The sequence below is a fragment of the Apis laboriosa genome, unplaced genomic scaffold, assembly GCF_014066325.1.
Source record: "Apis laboriosa isolate Shangri-la unplaced genomic scaffold, ASM1406632v1 scaffold15_cov152, whole genome shotgun sequence".
Lineage (NCBI taxonomy): Eukaryota > Metazoa > Arthropoda > Insecta > Hymenoptera > Apidae > Apis > Apis laboriosa.
In genome coordinates, this window is record NW_025222086.1 from 724,012 (window position 1) to 744,529 (window position 20,518).

Genomic DNA, 20,518 nt, shown 5'->3' on the forward strand with positions numbered 1-20,518 from the left:
AAAAAAAAAAAAAAAAAAAAGAAATAAAATAAAAAAAGGGAGAGAAAAAAAGAGAAAAGGAAAAAAAGCTCCTTAATTTACCAACTATCGACAAAGAAATACTTTCCTCAAAGAAGTACTTTTCGAAAGGATTCAACTTCCGGTATTCCAACACCAACTATTTTCCACTCATGAATTTCTCCCTTTTTCTCGCTCGAAACCGTGAGTAGCAAAGGGAGAGAGGCAGGAGAGCCGGTGTATAAACGGGGTTGCGAGTGACGCGTACGATCGATCGGCATTCACTCGATTGTTTCGCGAGTGTTTTCTAAACGTTCCCTTTGTTCCTCATCTCCGGCCATTGTTCTTTGTTGCCGATACATAGGAGCTCGTTACGCGCGCGAATAAAACGCGCGCCGTGTTTGCACGCGTGCGAGTGTTGCGTTTTTCGCGTGTATCGCGCGAAAATTCACCTCCTTTTCTCTCTCCTTTCCTTTCTCCCCTTCCGCCCCCTCCCCCTTCTTTCTCGAGGACGACGAAAGAGCGAAGAAACTCGTAGCTCTGTCAAAGAGAGAATCGATTAGCTCGGTTGTCACTCAGTTTAACGGTGGTTCGTGAAAAGTAAAATTGAAAAGATTTTTGGGAAACGAAGAAGTTGTTTGGTTATTCCAGAAGAATCTAACCAATTCCAGGAGCTGAACTTGTTCCACTCCCAACACCTGTCACCTCTGTGACGAATTCTTCTCCATCCATCGTCCACTAAGCTCCCATTCGCGATACTTCCGACATTTTCATCCATCCTCGCTTTTAACTAGTGAATAGGATCAATATGTAAATACAGATATTCACAAATTCAAATCTATTAAATAAAATTGATTCATTTTACGATTGAAATAGAATTTTGAATTTAATGATTAATTACAAAAAGAAAAATGTAATAGATAAAATCCATATTTTTATAATTTTATTTAAAACAAGGTGGACTTAATGTTCAGGAAAACATTTTATCCCACTGCTCGAAAATTCAAAAAAAGAAAATACGCTTAGACAGAGGGTTCTGTTCGACAAAGACGAAGGCCCACCACGACAAGGACTTGAAAAGATCCAGTCACGTGTGCTAAATTTAATAAGCATTACACAGATGAAATACGAGCACTCGAGTAATCCGATGTCCCCGCGTAAACTAGATGCGCACGTGGTCTTGTAAAGCGAGAAGCCAAGGTGATAACGAGATTTCTATTCAGAAAAATCGTGAACCGCGTTACCCGATCAGGATGAATTCCCTGAACGCCTCTATCTATCTCCATTGGGAGTCCAAGGATACCGATGATCTTCATATCTTTCGCGATTACATTTTATTTCTAACTTAATAACGTAATCCCTTGTTTCGGCCCCAACGATACAATGATCTTATTTCTCGAATTATTTCGAACACAAGTGAGTATTTCTACGATCGCTACGTTGAATCCGTCAGAAATTGAAGAGCGAGAAGTTTGGTCGATATTAGAAAACGATGTGATAAGAATAAGAAATCCCTCGAGCGTGTGTCAAGCGGAAGAACGAACTGTGACGAACGAAAGGTCGAGAATTTCTCAGAAGAGCTAGCATTTCTGATACTTTAAAAACGTTAGGGTGTTAAAGATCAGCTCGAAGGATGAATTAATTAGATATTATAATATTTGATCGAACGAAGGTAATTTTCGAGAGGAATTAATCGAAATGTGAGGAACGAAGAGATTTGCAAGAAGATAGTTTCGATAGGTCAATTGTGAGACGATCGTAATTAGGTCGAATGGAAATGATTAAATAGAAGAATCTTAGAATGTTTTTTAAGTAATCTCTATTTGAACTAATCTAATCCGAAACTAATTCAAAAATATCGAAATCAACCATGTTGGAAAGTTAACATTTTACGTACATACTTTTATTGAAATGTATAAGTATGTAAACTTAATTTCTGCGTGTGTATTTATCTATATACTTGAATATCTATATACTCCTTCAAGTATCGAGAACATTTATTTTAATTAATATAAAAAAATATTGTTGAGCACGAAAAGATAACAACACTTATTTCACGTGGATCATCGATGATTCACGATCTGATAAACGTAATAGAATATCTAATAATAAAATCGCTTTTGTTTTTTTTTTTTTTAAATTTATATTAAAATTTTTACTATACACTTTGAATTTCTCTGCTATGGAATTTATTATTGCATCATATCTGAAAATTTATCTGAGAAGAGAAAACAAAACGTCGAGAAATGGATGCAATACGATTAAATATAATAATAATAATATAATTTTTTTATTATCATTTCATTTCTTTTTCCTATTGATTCGGATGAGTAAAAAAAAAAAAATATTTCGTAGTAACTACAAGTCACTTACTAACGTATAATACGGTATTGTCACGAACGCGATATTCTGAGTCATGACATTCTGGATTGCACGATGTTAATTCACTTTATGCAACCTCGCGAAATCTTTGAACGAAATCATGACCAATATGCAAAAAAAGGAACGTAAAATTACCGTGAAGATAATTAAAATTTTTCATAAGAAAATGAAAAAAAAAAAAAAAGAATAGGCTGAGTATTCGACTGTGTTGATATTATAACAACGTTATAATTGACAAGCACGAATCATTTTTTTCAATGCGAAGAAAAGAACGATTCAAATAAATAAATACACGTTTTAAAACAATTTTCACTAACTTTCCTTCAAGAAAGAATCACCTGTCTTTAAATTCACGGTTCTGGAATTCCAATATCACCTCGGATGACTAACATGGCAAGCTGTTTTTCTAGTAAAACTTGCTTTAAAGCAAACAAGTTCTCCTCTATCGCCGCTGACTAATACCCGCACGTTCTTTTTAAAGAGATCCCGTTCGCTTGGGCACGAGTAACTTCTGACCGACATCCATCGATATCTCCCTTTTCCTATTCTATCAATTATACTATCTATCTTGTTTTATACAATCGATGGTTAATATGGTATGCAGCAAATATCTAAAAAAAAAAAAAAATTAATCGATTAGTTTGGGTAAATATGCGAAATGAATTCTGGTAATTATAAAATATTGTATAATTGTATATTCATCGTACAATTATTGGAGAGCTTTCTTTAATAAATATAATATGTCCTATATGGTATTTCTTATTTCTCAAGATATCTCCAATATTTTATCTTTTGAAATCTTATAATTATTATAAGACACGTCTTCTTTAAAATTATAAATATATATCCTGTACACTGTTTCTGTTTTTTCTATATTGCAATATTATATCTTTGATACTTTTAATAAATTCTAAATTCTACATTCCTGTTTTATATTTATTAAGATTTTTCTATCTTTCGAATGATATTAGAGAACTTGAAAGAAATATCTTCCCTTCCCTTTTTACAAACAGAATTTTAATTAAGTTAATAATTTGAACAGATGAAACGTGTATGATTGAAAATTAATCGATTCATCGATTAAAAAATTGCCTAATGTAAACGTAGTTTAAATGGCGGTAATGAACGCTTTGAAAAAAAAGATGCATGTCAAAGCAAACTATTGCATTATAGGTTCAGAGAAAATATCCTGTTAGCATTTTATGTACACGTTCTGCTTATATATATATATGTGTGTGTGTGTATCATTTATACATTGATGTACGTGTTCTGCATTTAACTCTTTTATCCTCGATGGTATGTATCTACACGCAACATTGAACTTAAATTATGCTAATTAAGAAAATAAGTAAAGTTAAATTCGAAACGAAAAATAAAATGTTCCCACGTAATTTCGACGAGAACTTTGGAATGTTTCTCAAGAAGACTTCTAACAATGCGGATTCGCGTTTATCCATATCCTATTGACGTCAAACGAGATACACATTAGCATACAACGATGGAAAAGAAATATTCAGTTTGAAGTTGAAAAGTTCGAAAAAGTTTCTAAGTTATTTAAAATAGTTTAAAGTTTTATCGTTAATATTTTAATATCTATCTTTATATTAACACAAGAGGAATTGGCGTTATTTAAAATATCGCCAAAAATAAATCGAAGAATTATGTTTCGTTTAAAATTTCATTAAAGTGAATATCATTAGACGAAATTCAACAGATAGCTATTTTAACTTTCCAAAGAGCGATTTCCCTATAATACATCGTGCGATTAATTCCACGTATATTAAATTCGCGATATTACATGTTAAATGTCACAACCAAAGGATATCCATATTTAACCTTCCAATTCACGGGTATACCGATAATTACGTAATATATATTATAATTATTAATAAATATATATATTTGAAAAACGTTTTTTTATCTTTCACATCTATTTTCGATTCATTAATATACTAACTGGGACGTTCCTCGATTAGAAACCTTTCGCGTACCGGAAGTCGAAGATTAACGAAAGCGGATTAATTCGCTTCCGTTATGCACGAGAGTTTTCTTGTTTAAAAATTCGTAGAAATACGTGTTTTATAATTGTTATTATCGGTAATAGTTAGAAAATGATTAATATAATGAATTAGAGAATTAAGAAAATTAAATTAGGAAATTTTATTCACTGAAAATAAAATAAAAAATAAAATCTATTGAATTCCATAAAATTTTAATTTTGAGAATGTCTATATGTGTATATGTATCTTTGAATTTTTCTCAAATTGCACTATATCCTTCCAAACAATGCAATTAATTAATTTAATTAGTATTTATATCTTTTCTTAAAATTATTGCAAATTATTTATAAATATATTATATAATATATTATTATATTATATATTAATTAATTAATTAATATATTATTATTATAAATTAATAATATAATATATTAATTAATTAATTATATATATTATTTATAAATTTTTTCCATATATAAGTTGTAGATTTATTTCATGTAAATAGGAATTTTTGAACGATTAATTGAATTCCAGATAATTTTCAATTATCAACTTTTATATAACTAATAAGTATTATATACCTGTATTATCAATACTTATGAATTGCAATCTCTTTCAAAAGCATTCCATTGTCTCATTTACGCATTTTCCAATCAATTTACTCTAATAAACTCATTTTCCTCAATGAAAACATTTCTCAGAGATATTAAGTTACATTCATCCAAAATTCTCTGTGGTTATGTATCTTTCATTCACATAACCAATTTCTATTAACACCTTTATAAACACCTTTAACATTCTACATACTCTTCATTCACAAATTTATCTAAATCTATATTAATTTCTATTCATTTTGACTTTTATATGTATTATTAAGTACTGTTAAATTGCTAACTTGAAAGATTTTATTTAATAATTTATTATTATATATAATATAATATAAATATAATATTATTATATTATTAATATATTATTAAACTATATTAAATTATAATTATATATTATTAAACTGTCTAATTTATTATACATTTTCTAAAAATAATCTTATAATTATATTTTATAATAAAAAAGAACTTTATGCAACAATCATTTCACATAATTATATTTATAGAAAGTAATAATTGTTTTATTTAAACTAATATTTAACCATTATAACTTTCATTATCTAACTACTTAACAAATAATAATACTAGACTTTTTTTTACTATTTAATTTAATCTAATCTATATCTAATTAAAATAACAAAAAAATGTAAAAAATAATTTCTAACCTCAAATCAATCGATTATTATGAATCATCCTACAATATTTATACAAAGAGATAAAAATAAAACTGTAAAAAATTTACATTGTTCAAGAGAATATTTACAGAAAGCGTATAAATGATAGAAGACTACGTGTAAGAGAGAAAGAGAAAAATAAAGTTATAAAACGTTTGTTTCTCTCTTTTCGTGCATAGTTCGTGGGAGTTTATGACGTCACCCATTTTTTTTCTCTTCAGAATATTAGTCGCCATGAGTGCTAATTCACGGAAACGAGAATAACATCTATCGAGTAGTTTCGATCCTACACGGCAAGTTCATTAATTCATAGTCTGTTAGAATTCGAATTACACAAATCTATACAGGATGTATCATAGTATTGAAATTACATGTACATACTATACTCTATTTGTGTATACTCTAAAACTCTTATGCTAAAATGCACTGTTGTATTAAAACTCCTATACAAAATGTCTCATTCGTATCGAAATAAATATTACAAATATCTTTGAAAATAATAATATTAATTATTATTTAATTTTAATTATTTTCAATTACGGATGTCATTAAATATATTATAACATTCACTACAAGAATTCTAAGCCCATGTCTATATATAATGATTGAAACCTCAAACAAATTGTATTTTTTTTAAAATTTTTTTTTTATATATTAAAAATTTAATATACGTATTTATATATTAAATTTATAAAATCTATATTTTCAAAAAATTCATCACTTCAACAATATAGTAAAACGATAGTACATTGTAACCGGAAACTCTTGACAACCACTGCAGTTATTACTATTCGAGGCTTCCGGCTGTAAGCCATGTCCACAAGGAATTATATTCCAACGTTTCACCAGCATTGTAGCTAGCTCTTCGAGAGTTAAATTACATACTAATATTCATTACAAGATGCAATGGCAAAAAAAAAAATACCTACATATATATTTTATACAAAATGCTAGCAATGACCTTGAAAATTAAAAAAAAAAAAAAAAAAAAAAAAAAAAAAATTTTCATGATATGGATTCTATCTATCTTTATAAGGTACTAATTTTAATTCTCTAACATTAGATCAAATAATAAAATGATTCTGTAATATTTTGATATGAAAACAAAGATTATCATTTCTTTAAATTTATTTTGTATTTTTCATTCTTTTTTATTCATTCTCATTTATATCATTCTCCTTGAATTTTAATATATTGTTTTTATCTTACTCATAAGATATAATTATTTCTCTCAGATAATTATTTGTTACATACACATACTATTATCTAACTAATTCCATTTTATTTCGTATCATAAATATATTGAAATTCTTTTTGAAAAATAAGTATCAATTCAATTTTATAAATGCTCATATAATAAAAATTAAAAATATTCAGTAAAAAAAGAAATTATTAAAGAATCTATTTAAATTCTAAGGAGACATCCTATATAAATGAGTTTAACTTAAAACATAAATCCTTTGCGAAAGTAACATCTAACAAATTCGATTCATCATTTAACAAAACCATGAAATTAACACCAGATTATAGGAATAAATATAATATTTGGACAAATATATCGATGATCGAATAACAAACATGATGAAAGCAATCGAATCTCTCAACTATTTATATTATGCGACAAGTATGATAGAATAAAAAAATTAATAAGTTTATTGCAAAAAATAAGTATTTATATAATTGTTTTTATAGATTTCCTGGTATAATGGAATCGTTCATTCATGGCTAAAACTGTTCATTGGTATTCGACAATTATAATGATCATATTGTGATTATAAATGACAAATAGATGAAAGAGTCAATAAATTAATGATGAAATCTAAATAACAAATTAAAATCAATTTTTTCAATCAAAATATTATATTTTATTAATGAAGAATAAATTATAAATATGACTAACTTTAAAAAAGAATCTAGAAGGCGTTTTAAAGAAGGATTCTGCACGAAATTGTGCTCATGAAAAAATCATTTTTTTAAAAGATATAATATAAATATTTGTAAAGAAATTAAAATAGTAAATAAATTTTGAAGGAGTTCAAAAAATATGTAACTTTAAGAAAGATTGTGTGCGTAGATATACTTGTCAAATATAAATATTTGATGACAAAATCTCAACGACATCATATTCTATCATGTTAGAAACAATAATATTTATATCTATAATCTTCTGTGTAGTGGATATTATACTTTCATTAAAGAGTAAATATAATTAATCTTGAATCTACATCAATCATCTGAGATTGAAACAAATTATTATCAAAGTAAGAAATATAATATAAAATAATATAAGTAATTTTTTCAATTTCATTTTGCTATTAAAATTTTGCTATTTTTTGCTATTAAAAAGAAAAAAGTTAAAATCATTCTATTTAATAATCAAACCATGATTAGAAAAAAAAGATATAAAAGATATAAAATATAAATACAAAATATTAACGAAGAATATTATTTGATTTCAATTTTGAATTTTGTTAATAATTACTCGAAACAATTACTAATTAATAAATTTGCCAAATGGCTGAAAGATGTACATATGACCTTGTATTATTTGACGTCATTCAACGTGGAACGCGTGACGGATCATAAATGCATTCTAATTTATTAACGAGTCGAACATGTCGCTTTTTAAAGGTTTACATTTATTTTTCCGAATTACGAATCAGTCATTCCCGAAGAATAATTCGAATATATATTTTATAATGATATCCCAACAAAGATTAAGTTTATTCTATATTATATATATACCGAAATTAATTCTAAATAATATTTGTAATAAAATATGATAAGAAAATAATTATAAAAATGTATAATTTCACTTATATGACAGGAATGCAAAGTGAATCAACATGTACTTGAGAAAATGATGCATAACTAAAAGATTGATCAACGTAATAATTTCAAAGGAACCGATATTTTATACACATATGTAGAACAAAGTTTGATGAAATAGTTGATTAACACATTTCTTTACCAACTTAACCTATAATCTATTTCCACGCGCACGACAATTCTTATTAAAATTTACTTGTTTCAAATTTTATTATTAAGAAATAATAAATTATATATAATAATACTGTGTACCAATTAAAAAAAGAAAAAAATAGAAACAATTATTATAACTTACATTATCATAACTTGATAAATATGAAAAGATCTTCTTTATAAAAAGAACATACATTTTGACCAGCGTAGTGACTTCCTTCCAGTAGCCGATTAAAAAAAAGTGAAATGTAAATGGCAGCGTGAAAACACACAAGCTGTCATCACACAATTTAAAACTTATGATTATCATCACGGCACCAATAAAATGGAGAAAAAAAAAAAAAGAAATCAGAAAAATTTTCATTATACACACATTCATACGCATTTTATACGCATCTCGATTTTTCTTTTATATATTTGACTACACGCGCGAGCCTGGATTCGCGAGACTGCCATCTTAATTCGCGCGAAAGGAAACAATGACGTCGTTGACCTGTTCTTGAATGGTAGAATAATAAATAGCGCGGGCTGACCGAACACGATACGATATGTTTTTCACGATGAAGAAACGGGTGTGACCGCAATCGATTAAATGGATCAATTATTATTCAAACTATAGTACGGTCCATGATATAGCGAGATTATAAAATCAAAACTAGTCAAAATAATCACGAAATAGTTCGAGAATAAAAGAGTCAATAGAAATACAAATATATAAAATCTGGACAGAACTGTATAAAAAAAATAATGGAACTGATTTCTTAGAAATTAACGAAACAAAATAAGAAAAATAAATATACAAAAGATCGATATTCATTTAATAAATATTAGAAAAATAGTATAATTCTATTATGGCTATCTATTTTATAGATAATTATAGATAATCATAAAAAAGCATTTTTTTATTGTACGAAAATTTAAAGTAGACTTGAGTATACAGTCCTAAAATCTATCTACAACCTAATGATATCAGACGGTACCGGTACTCACTGGTTTAATTTACATTCTCACTATATCTTGGTCCCATACTACACACGAGGCAAAACAGCAACACGCGTGCCCCTGGCGTGCAATCCGCGTGTCATTCGAGCGTGCCTCTGGCCGCTCTCACCGCCGACCTCGACCGTCTGTCACTCGGACTTTGCCAATTGAACATATTTACAAAGAACGCAGAAACTAGTATAAGAGAAAGAATGCAGATCTACTTTATCGTAGTTAAAATCTTTCGGTGCATGGCATGCCGTATCCTCCGAAATTACTCTAAGAATTCATGATTCGATGCCGTTAAACATTACGGCGGAGTAGCTTCTTAGAGGGAATCGGATTAAAATGAGTCGTAAAAAGACACATTTTTTTCACGCATACCCAATGCTCTCACGAACAGATTATTTCGAAACGAAGGGACATGAGTAGGCAGCCAAGCAGACAGACTACGATGACGGCGGTGGCTTTCGATGGGACGCCAGAGTTCGTCGTCCGCGCACACACGCGTATGCAATGCGTGTAAGACATGAATAGGTTCGGGAATTGTGCATGTATATATAGGCGCGCGCACATTCACACGTAAACGGAGCATCACACGTAACGCGAATATATAGCATACACGAAGGGAAGTACGCAACCAAACGAGGGACACACGCGCGCGTATACGACGGCCGTAAATGCAACGATCGACTTTTTGCCATTACGAAGTCACTGGACGCGTACACGCGAAACACAATCCATGAAATCGTATCGAGATTTCATTCGGAATAACTGTGCTCTTTGAACACTCACCTGAATCGCCATACACATTGAATATGGAAAGTACGGTGGGGCGTTCGTTAGCGAAAACGCGACTCCGTAGGTGACAGAACACGCCGAATACTCACGTACGTCCGCACGCTAGAAAAGCTTGTGGACAACTGACGGAAATGGCGGAAGAAGGCCGCAAGGTGGCCTCAGCAGTCCTACCACGCGATTGGTTGGCTGATTCTATGGCGCTACATTCAAATGTTTGCTATATCATACATTTGCTAATTTATCGCCTAACAATGGTATGAAAGATTATCTTGATTTTGTTTTCTTTTTTATCGACTCGTGCATCTGAAATTTAATAATTGTTATTGATTAGATAAAATTAATATCATTTTTTGATTGAATATTAAACAAATTATACTAATTTTATATATATAATCTTTTAATAAATAGAAATCTAATTATAAAAAAATATTATTTATTAATTAAAATGTCATGTTTTACTGATAATTGCATACTATTTTTTGCAAGATTAATATGTCATTAGATAAAATAGCTCTGAATATTCTTATGAAATAATATTGATTTATAATTTTAAAAATAAATTTCTATTGAATTATGTAAGTATTTGATATTTAAAAATGAAATAAAAGAATAGAATAAATAATATATTGACACAAAATGAAGATACAATGTAAAACAATTTAAAAATATATTAAAAAATTTCATACTTGAAAAAATAAATAAGTATTATTTTAACAGTTTTCAAAACATTTATTCATTGTAAATACATTGTTTGTGCCTTACTTCTGAGAGAAGAAAAAAAATGTTACGTTTCGACAATTGGAGAAAAAGACGATTTCTGATAATTAATTTTTCATTTATTATCGGTGTCTTTTCATCTTCTAGTGAAACGTAAAACGAAATTATTCGAATTCTATATATTCATGATTTATAGATATTTGTTCCATATCTAAGGAAGAGATTCTGTGATTGATATGAAAACAGAAGGTTCATTTTAAGAAAAAACAGTGTTTTTCAACCGCGCACGCACGATATATTCTTCTCTATATGTATCATAAGGGATTTAAAATTTTATATATATATATATAAATATATATTTATTATATATATATATATATATTTATATATAATATTCGAGGAAACGATAAATCATTTTTGACAATACGAGATTTTTCTTATATATCTAATATTATTTTATATATATATTTATTTATTTTATATATATATATATATCTCTGTCTCTGCAAATTACGATCATTCTTCATCATTCATTGATTACCTTTTACCACTTGTACCATTATTAGAGCGTTCCTTATGAATTACTTGTTATTATTTTTTTTTAATCTTTCTTTTTTTAAGGCAATATTATTTCAAGTGTTTTAACACTGTTTTCGCAATAATGAAACCGGGACCATATTGAAATCATTTTTTCCATTATGATTAGCATATCAAAATGGTGGTTTTTGCCATATTTCTTTTTTATTTCTTTAAGATGGCCGAATATATGGATTAAATAATTTTGCTTATTGCGCGGTTAAATTAAGCAATTTTTTTCGTGTGTGATGTATATTAATATAATAATAATAACAAAGTAACGTGAGTATTTGTGTGCACGTATATAATGTACATATGTATATGTTCTATGAATTGATATGGCATTAACAAATACAAACTGTTGAAATCGGACTAAAATGCTTTTAAAAGTCACATGCTGTATCAATTAAATATTTTTACTACATCGAGACCATTTTTTTCACAGTTGTGGATATATAATTTTTTTTGCTACTTTCTTTCATAATTTCTGGTACTCTGTTTCTGAATATAGTTTAATTGAGATCAATTGGCTGCTCAAGACCGTTTTTTTAATATCATAATATACTATCAATTTTTCTCTTTTATCATTAGTGATTTTGATTTAAAAAATATTTTTTTTATTTAATAACATGTTATTAAATATTAAAAAACATATAAAAAAGTATGATTGCATATTTTCCTGCAAATAATATTATAACAATTTTATAAATTTATTTTTGAAAAGTTTGAAGAATGCATAAAATTATTCATGAATATTATGAAATATAAAAATGTTGTTTTATATTATTAAAATAAATTACAAGAGGAAAAAAATATAGAGCATAAAAAAAATAATGTAATAAACAAATTACATAATTTTTTTTTTTTAATAGCCTTCAACAGCCGATTAATTCAAACATACTATAGCACTTTCTCTTTCCCATTCGTCATCAAAAAAGCTCTCAGAAAAGATTCTTTTCACCATAAAAACATCATATAACATTCAACAAAATCTTTTTTGTGAGCTTTACAATTTTATTCATCCACTGAGCGGATTTAAACTCATTCTTGATTAACATTATCTTGAAATACAGTCGAATCTTTATAACTCGAGAACTTTATTTTTTTATTGGTTGAATTATTTTCTATTTATTTGATACTGAAGAATTCCTGTAAATAGTTAATTTATGTTTGTAACTCAAACTTTTATCAGCGGTATCTCCTACAACCTAAAATAATTATATATCATTTATTATATCAGTAATCGACAATTGTTTCAAATAATTGAAAATAAAAAACAATACTTACAAATTCTTCTTTCTTTACAATTGGAAAAATATTAATTCTTGTACAATGTTTCTGCACATAAAATTTTTATCAATTTTAATCAGAAATCTTTATAATTTGAATATTAGTTCTAGCCTTGAAATTCGAGCTGTCGAGATTCGATTGTAATTCGAAATCACATAGATATACCATTATATTTTATATATTCTTCATGAATTTTTATAATTATATTTAATTTTTGAAACCATAATATAATTCACAAAGATCCTCCTTCGTTCTTTCCTTTTTCAAGCAAATGTATATTACTTTTTTCTCTTTTTCTCTTTTAATTTTTACAAATCTTAAATAACTCGACTCACATTCGCGTATCACCATTCAACAATCATTTAAAGAAAGAAAAGTAAAGAAAAAGAGAAAAAAAAAATGATAAAAATACAAGAAACATCTTCGTATTGTTCTGCTTATACATTATGGTCCCTACAAAAAATACATTACATCTATAAGCAGTTTATATTAATCGTTATAATAGATTTAATATCTATATACACAACATTCTTTTTTTTTTAATTTAATTCTTGATCGCTAGCGTTAGAACTTCCTACTTAATACTTAAAATTCACACTTCCATCCTCTATGACTTCTATTTTTCTCTCTCTCTCATTATTTACTTGTTTAATTTTCCTTCTAATAAAATATATAGCTTGGGAATGTGTTACATACAGTAAATATAATAGTACCAATTAATCGATTAAAAGAAACATCTGTTACAAAATAAACATACACTATAAACTAATTAACGATGAATATATTAGTAATAGATAATAAAAAGCGCAATGATTATTATGACGATAATAATAATACTAATAATAATAACGACAACAGTATAATATAACGGGAAATAATTTCTGAGATGATAAATCGGATTCATAATAAAAATATCGAAATTAATCTTCAACTCCTTGCCTTATAATATCGAATTACATTGAACTTATATTTAATTTAAATCTTAATTTTATATTTATATATTTAATTTAATTTAATTCCAAATTATATTTGATTATAAATATAGTATTAATTTTTGAATATAAGATTCTATAATAATGTTGAAAAAAAATCTGAAACAAGATAGATATAATATAGGTTATGTTAATGTAATTACATTTTTTAAAACATTTTAGTATTATTCTATATTTGAATATTACTGAAAGTGCATGTTAAAGTAAAGAAAATAAAGTAATTAAAGTTATTATAAAATAATTAGTGTTTAAGGTTAAAATCATAAATAAGTATATAATGTTGTCAAAAATATATAGAATATAACATGCAAAAATATCTAAAATTTTCAAAATTATTGTAATATTTATAAACAAATGTTATTAAATGTAAATTTATAAAATAATATAAATCATTAATTAAATTTCATTTATCATCACTTTAACTATGTTCATAAAAATGTAAATCTGCATATATATCTGCAGTCTAGTCATAAGTAATCTTTTGTTTAATTTTTGAATAAATTATATGATTTTCAAGAAATAGTTGATCTCTCTTTATTCTAACATAATATATTTTAAATTTAAAATATTTTGATATCTTAAAAAAATAAAAAATATAAAATCAATATAGTGAAAATAAATTACATTGTATAAAAATTATAATTCAAATACAAACATTAATTTTTTTGAAACTTGCATATTTTTTATAAGAATCTAGTAATCAAAACAGATTTAATATTTCTAATGTTAGTTTTTTTGAAGAATTCTTTAAAGAAATGATATGTTAATTATGACTAAACTTTAATATATAGTGTTCGAAAGAATAAAAAGGCAAGGAGTTAAACAATCAATCAAAAGAAAACAAAAAAGAAAAAATCTAAGAATACAAGATTCGTCATAAATATAATATGCGAGAAAGGCTTTTGTAAAAATATTTAAGTAACACGATGGAAAAATTGTGCGGGTCACGCGCTCAATTGTTCGTTTCTTTCTTAAATATTTTTGCCACAAATGGTACAAAACGTCGCATTTGATTAGAAACAGAACATTATCGCATCGATAGCGATCACCATAAAATTCTATTAAATCGTATATATTTATATATATATATAATTATAATACACATAATCATGTAGTTTTCTTTTTCCTCAATTGCTCATTATAAATCGTTTTAACTATTATAATTCTCTATATACAATTGTAGTTATTTTGGTGGATGCAATCATTAATTTCTTCCTGTTAACAAATTCTTATTTATCATTCTCGATGAACATGTAAATTGAATTGAATTTGATTTTACCTGTGTAACTTGTTCTTTTTTCTAACCTTTTTGTCTCTATATTTTTCTTCTGTTCCTTCTTTTTTTTATTCATCTTTTTTATTTCTTTCTATTCACAGCACTTTTTTCCTTTTTGTTTTGTATTTCTCATGTATACAAGAAATCCATTCGACAAACACCATCGTTCGATACAAAGATTTATATCACAAAGTAGGTATAGTTAATACGTAAATGCTTCGTAATAATTAATCGTTAGTTAGGAGAGAGATCATCACGGCCTCAAGAACATTTCGAACGATCGAATTCACCGAATGGTTCAAACGGTTCACAAACATCAAAATTGCCTCTAAAATATAACATATGTGTGTATGTATATATGTATAGGGGTAATGTGTAACTACACTTTGAAAAATTGACAGTGACGGGCCAAACAGCGTGCGAGATACATAGATAAGTATGTTGCATTAACGTAAGTAAATGATGATGTCACCATAATACTATTGATATTTTTTTATTTTATTTTTTTCTGAGATTGTGTAAAATTAACATTATATCTTTTGTTTTCATTTTTAATTTGAATTTTATAGAAGTATTTTATAGAAGTATATATAAAACGGTTTCGTACCCGAAGCGAAGGGAAAGACAGTTTTAAATGATAGATTCGTGCAAACGACATTGTTGTCCCTATAATAATATTGTTATTTATTAAAATGTTTTTCCGTAAAATTTTCTTAATTAATTTTTTCTTTTCTCTTGTATCATTATTTTTTAAAAGAAATTGAGCTTGAGATGAGTAATTTTATATCCTTCTCTTTTTTTTTTTTTTTTTTAATTTCTTAGGCTAAAATTTCGTTAATTTTGCACTGAGAGATATTCATTATTATTTATAGCTTTTTTCGATTGTGTCAAAAGTGCCTTTAACACTCTATAAAATTTCTTTTCCTGAGTAAGTTTTATATACTTCTTTCTTTCTTTTTGTTTTTTTGCACTTATCTCTTTTTTTTTCTTTTGTTATATCGAAATTGGGTAAGAGATGCTTTCAGGTACAAAACAAGTAGACTTCTTCCTAACAACAAGTGAGCAAACTGTATTTAATAAGCCAAAACTTGTTCAAGACATATTTCAATGTTATATAATTAATCCCAATTGACCAACCATTTTATTTCATTAATATTCATTAATCAAAAATTTATAAGTTTTTTTATTTTTCTTTCATTGCTTGGAAGCATAATTCATTTTATATAATTCATTCTATAGAATATGATAAGAAGTAACGCACACGTTATAATGAAAAAAATCGCACAAATGCGTCTTCTTTTTTATTTTTCTTTTTCTTTTTAAATTAATGCTAAGATTGTTTTTGAAAGCTCTTAAAATATTGCATTATCGATATAATAATATTTAGAAGAAAAAACATCAGAGATCAAGGTGCCGCCTTGTTAAAAGCGTGATTTTTTTTTGCATAAGAGAGTATTTTTTTTTTTTTGCAAAAAAGAAAAAGAAAGGAATAAAACTATTGCAAAATGTTAAAATAATTTTATAAACAAATCAACGCTATGGATTCTTAATCCATTTGTTATTTTTCTTTACATCACTAAGTTAAATTGACTACTTTTTTTTTTTTATTTCTGAGAAAGCCTAATCACTAGTTATAAAATAAATCGCAGCTCTCAATCTGCAATTATAATGATATTATTCATTATAGATCATTAACTCTATCATTTAATTATCTTTAAATATACGTTTGTCTAGTCTTGTATTTCTTAAGGCAGGAATTTTTATATTTACAGTTTTGTCCTTATTGGCCTTTCTTCCTTTTTTTCCTTTCTTTTTAACCACGCAAGGCTCGTTTCCTAATGGCAAAAAAATCTCGTTTCAGACAAAGAAAATCTTTGAAATCAAGTTACAAGATGTCTGTCTGAAACGAGTCTAAATATTTTTTTTCACCTATTACATTCCTATTATTGACATATATATCGCATCACCATAAAAATGTACATTCTAGTGATATTAGTTCCTAAAAAATAGCCAAACAATCGAGACAAACCTGTGGCAAATTATTTCGTATCATAAACGATATTCTTCACGCAAATATAACCATTGTAAAAATATTTTTGACTCGCCTGTATGTAAGAATATATAATGTGTGCAAATGTATGTTATGTATCTGTGTAAAATTTACTTATATCTTCAACACAATTTAAATTTTATACCCGACGATATACGGAACGATATAAGATAATTCTTTGTCTCTCGATTTTTTTAAAAAAGTATATTAGCACCATATATATATATATGTATACAGATTACCTTCTTTCTTTTATTTAAAGCCATTCATAACATTTTCCCTCACTAACTTTTTTTTTTTAGGATTGCACAAATCAATAATGCACGTACATTGTACATATTATATCTCTTTCTCTATGTATATTGAATTACCTGTGACTTCAAAACAATTTGCCACAGACTTACATTATCACCTTTTTGATATAATTCAATTACATAGCCTCTAGTATGAGTTAAACATTAAACGTTCCGTATATGCTTATCTGATTTACCGGTGAACGGTTTCACTTCCGTATCCGGTTCTTCCATAGCAAGAGGCGCTTGCCTTGTATCGGGAACATCGACGTCCATTGCATTTTTCGAACGATGTCCTGTCTCTGTCGAATCTTGAGTCTGATTCGATGAGCCAGTATCTTCTAAGTTCGTCGATTTCGTAGGCTCTGTGGGCGACGAAATTGACGATGGCGTGGGCAATTCAGAATTTGGAGAAGTGCCATCTCCTTCTCCTACATTATGATTATGAGGTTTTTCTTCGAATACTAAAATGTGAAAGCACATATTTGTAAATTCAATGATTATATAATATTAAGACAATAGTTTAACGAATGAATATTAAATGATATCTCACGATGTTTTTGAAAAGAAATCACATAAGTATATTCTTTCTTTATCCTCTTGATTTTTTATTTAAATATCAATTGTATATATTTCTGAACTTACGTTTATCAAGGCTGATAATTGACCCTACAAATTCGTTGACAGTAAGAGATGGTGCATGGTCTTCCATTTGTCTTCTCCTTCTAACTAACCACCAGTCAATAAGGAACAATGCCAAAGCTAAAATCTTAATGCCAGCGCAAAGTCCAACATATCTGAAATATATTTTGGTCAACGAAAATACTTTCTTGCTTAATATCATTCCTAAAATTTAATTATTCGAAATTGTGCATCGATATTAGAGTTGTACCTGTATCTAAATTGTTCAATGTCATAAAGTAAACATCTTCCACCTTTTTCTCCACAAGTGCTTTTCCAAAGTAAGCATGTAGAGTCAATTAAATTACCAAATAAAATAGGAGCAGGTATATAACCGAATAGTCGAAAGATTACAAATTGCATGCCTAAAGCAAACGATCTTTCCTCTTCTGAGACTGATCTATATGTGTATATATTCAAAATAAAAATTAAAATGTAATAATGTATAATTTAAAATAATAATATATAGAGAAAATAAAAATAAAACTTACCGTAATACTATCATTAATAGAGGCATTTGAGTGATGGCAACAATAAATGTCATAAAAAAAAGTAAAATTAAAAATGGAAATATAGTCCTACATGGCGAAGTGCACGGACCCGCAGTAGCTACTGGTACTACCGTTACCTCTGCAAATTCTGGTGCTACTGGAGGTATCGTTGTTAAATTTCCGTGTATACCTAAAACATAAATGTATCTAATATTACCAACAATATAATCATCTAATTCATATATATTGCTAAACAATATACTTAATTTATGTTATTATATTGTTTATATTGTATAATTGTACACTTACATGCACAATTAGTGAAATTTGATTTAGAACTGAAGGCAGTGCAACCTGCATGACAAGGACTAAAATATGTGAGACCGTTGTTTCCACAGACTGGTTCCACATCTGTCATTCGGCATTCGCAACCGAAATTACATGCGGCAGTGAGATTTACTTGAAAGGGTTCAGGACCCTTTGTACTGCTGTTAAAATATGGTATAGTGGTCCCAGCCATTTTTACATTGTCACAACCGAGGAAAAAAAGGAGACCATAGCACACCAGGCATATCATGTTCGAGACAAGAACGAACTGAACCGCACCTTTCGGTCTTAATTCTAAACGTTTGAGCAAACATCCGCCAAAAAAGATTCCAATGCAGGCACCTGGTATCGCTATAGAGCCGGTGAATACACTAGCTTGACTCTTTCCTAGGCTGAACTGTGTCTCCAAATATTTTGGCAAGAAAACCACGAATCCAGAAACAATCACTAATTCCATGCAAGCTCCTAAACACGTCACTACATATACTGGATTACATACCAGTCTCCACATACTCCTAGGAATATCTGAAAATGAAAATTATATTTAAACTTAATTTAAAGTTCAGATATTTTAAATTAAAATATATTATATTCATATTCATCACCTTTCACATCTTTTCCATAACCACTATCATCAAGTTTTTCTTTTTTTGGTTCTTTGCATTGCTCTTTCTCTTTCTGCGATGATGATTTATTTTTTTCAATGATACGTATTTTTTCTTTCTCTCGTTGTAAAGTTTTTGGAAAACTGAAGAAAGGAATTGCCACTAAAATTAGGAGTAAGCCACAGAGTAAAAACCCACCCCACCACATGCCTACCCATCTGTGATCACCTGGATCTAGAGAAAAATTTATTTTATTTTATAAATAGTACTTTATAATTTTTAATAAAACAAAATCTTATTGAATTTATTGAATCACCTATACTGATAATTGTTCCAGAAAATGAATCCATATGAAATGATAATAGATAAGCTCCAAGAAGAAAACCTAAAACTGGTCCAAAAGCTGCCATACTATACATGCAACCTAGAAAAAATAAATGAAATTATTTAATAAATTGTCTTTAATGACGTGAATTTTAAATATTTTAAAATCGCAAATTCTTACCAATATACAAAGAAGCACTTTCTGGTCGTACATGATCATCTATATATGTAGTACCAAGAGTAAATAAAGGAGAACCACCACAGCCTAATAGTAACTGAGCAAGTACAAATAACATAACAGGACCAGCAGTAGATGGAGATCCTTGAATGCAATTATCACCTCTTAAATTGTTGTGTGGTGCTAAAGGTGGTGATGATAATCCAGATGAAAGGCGACCTATAAAGAAAGAACATTTTCGTTTTCTTTACCAAACAATCTTCCTCTCTTAAAATTGGATAATGAAGCAATAAAAT

The 20,518-nt window shown here is 27.7% G+C and overlaps 2 protein-coding genes across 5 annotated transcripts in view; both read right to left on the reverse strand.

Moving 5' to 3' along the window:
- The window catches only part of LOC122710902 (protein tyrosine phosphatase type IVA 1), a 68,122-nt gene extending 57,584 nt beyond the window's left edge, over positions 1–10,538 (reverse strand). Inside the window, exon 1 of the mRNA XM_043929131.1 lies at positions 10,417–10,538. The gene's annotated coding sequence lies outside the window, so the exon portion shown is untranslated. The remainder of the gene's footprint in view (positions 1–10,416) is intronic.
- Positions 10,539–14,689: 4,151 nt separating this feature from the next.
- The window catches only part of LOC122710879 (solute carrier organic anion transporter family member 5A1), a 54,646-nt gene continuing 48,817 nt past the window's right edge, over positions 14,690–20,518 (reverse strand). For 2 of the 4 annotated variants that reach the window (XM_043929081.1, XM_043929083.1), the window contains exons 8-15: positions 20,226–20,441; positions 20,037–20,144; positions 19,721–19,954; positions 19,098–19,640; positions 18,789–18,978; positions 18,509–18,697; positions 18,262–18,413; positions 14,690–18,080 (exon numbers count right to left, since the gene is read on the reverse strand). In XM_043929081.1, the coding sequence (XP_043785016.1) occupies positions 17,782–18,080; positions 18,262–18,413; positions 18,509–18,697; positions 18,789–18,978; positions 19,098–19,640; positions 19,721–19,954; positions 20,037–20,144; positions 20,226–20,441 (1,931 nt within the window). In that variant the 3' untranslated portion in view covers positions 14,690–17,781. The remainder of the gene's footprint in view (positions 18,081–18,261; positions 18,414–18,508; positions 18,698–18,788; positions 18,979–19,097; positions 19,641–19,720; positions 19,955–20,036; positions 20,145–20,225; positions 20,442–20,518) is intronic. The other 2 variants (XR_006346006.1, XR_006346005.1) reach the window with 2 other exon arrangements.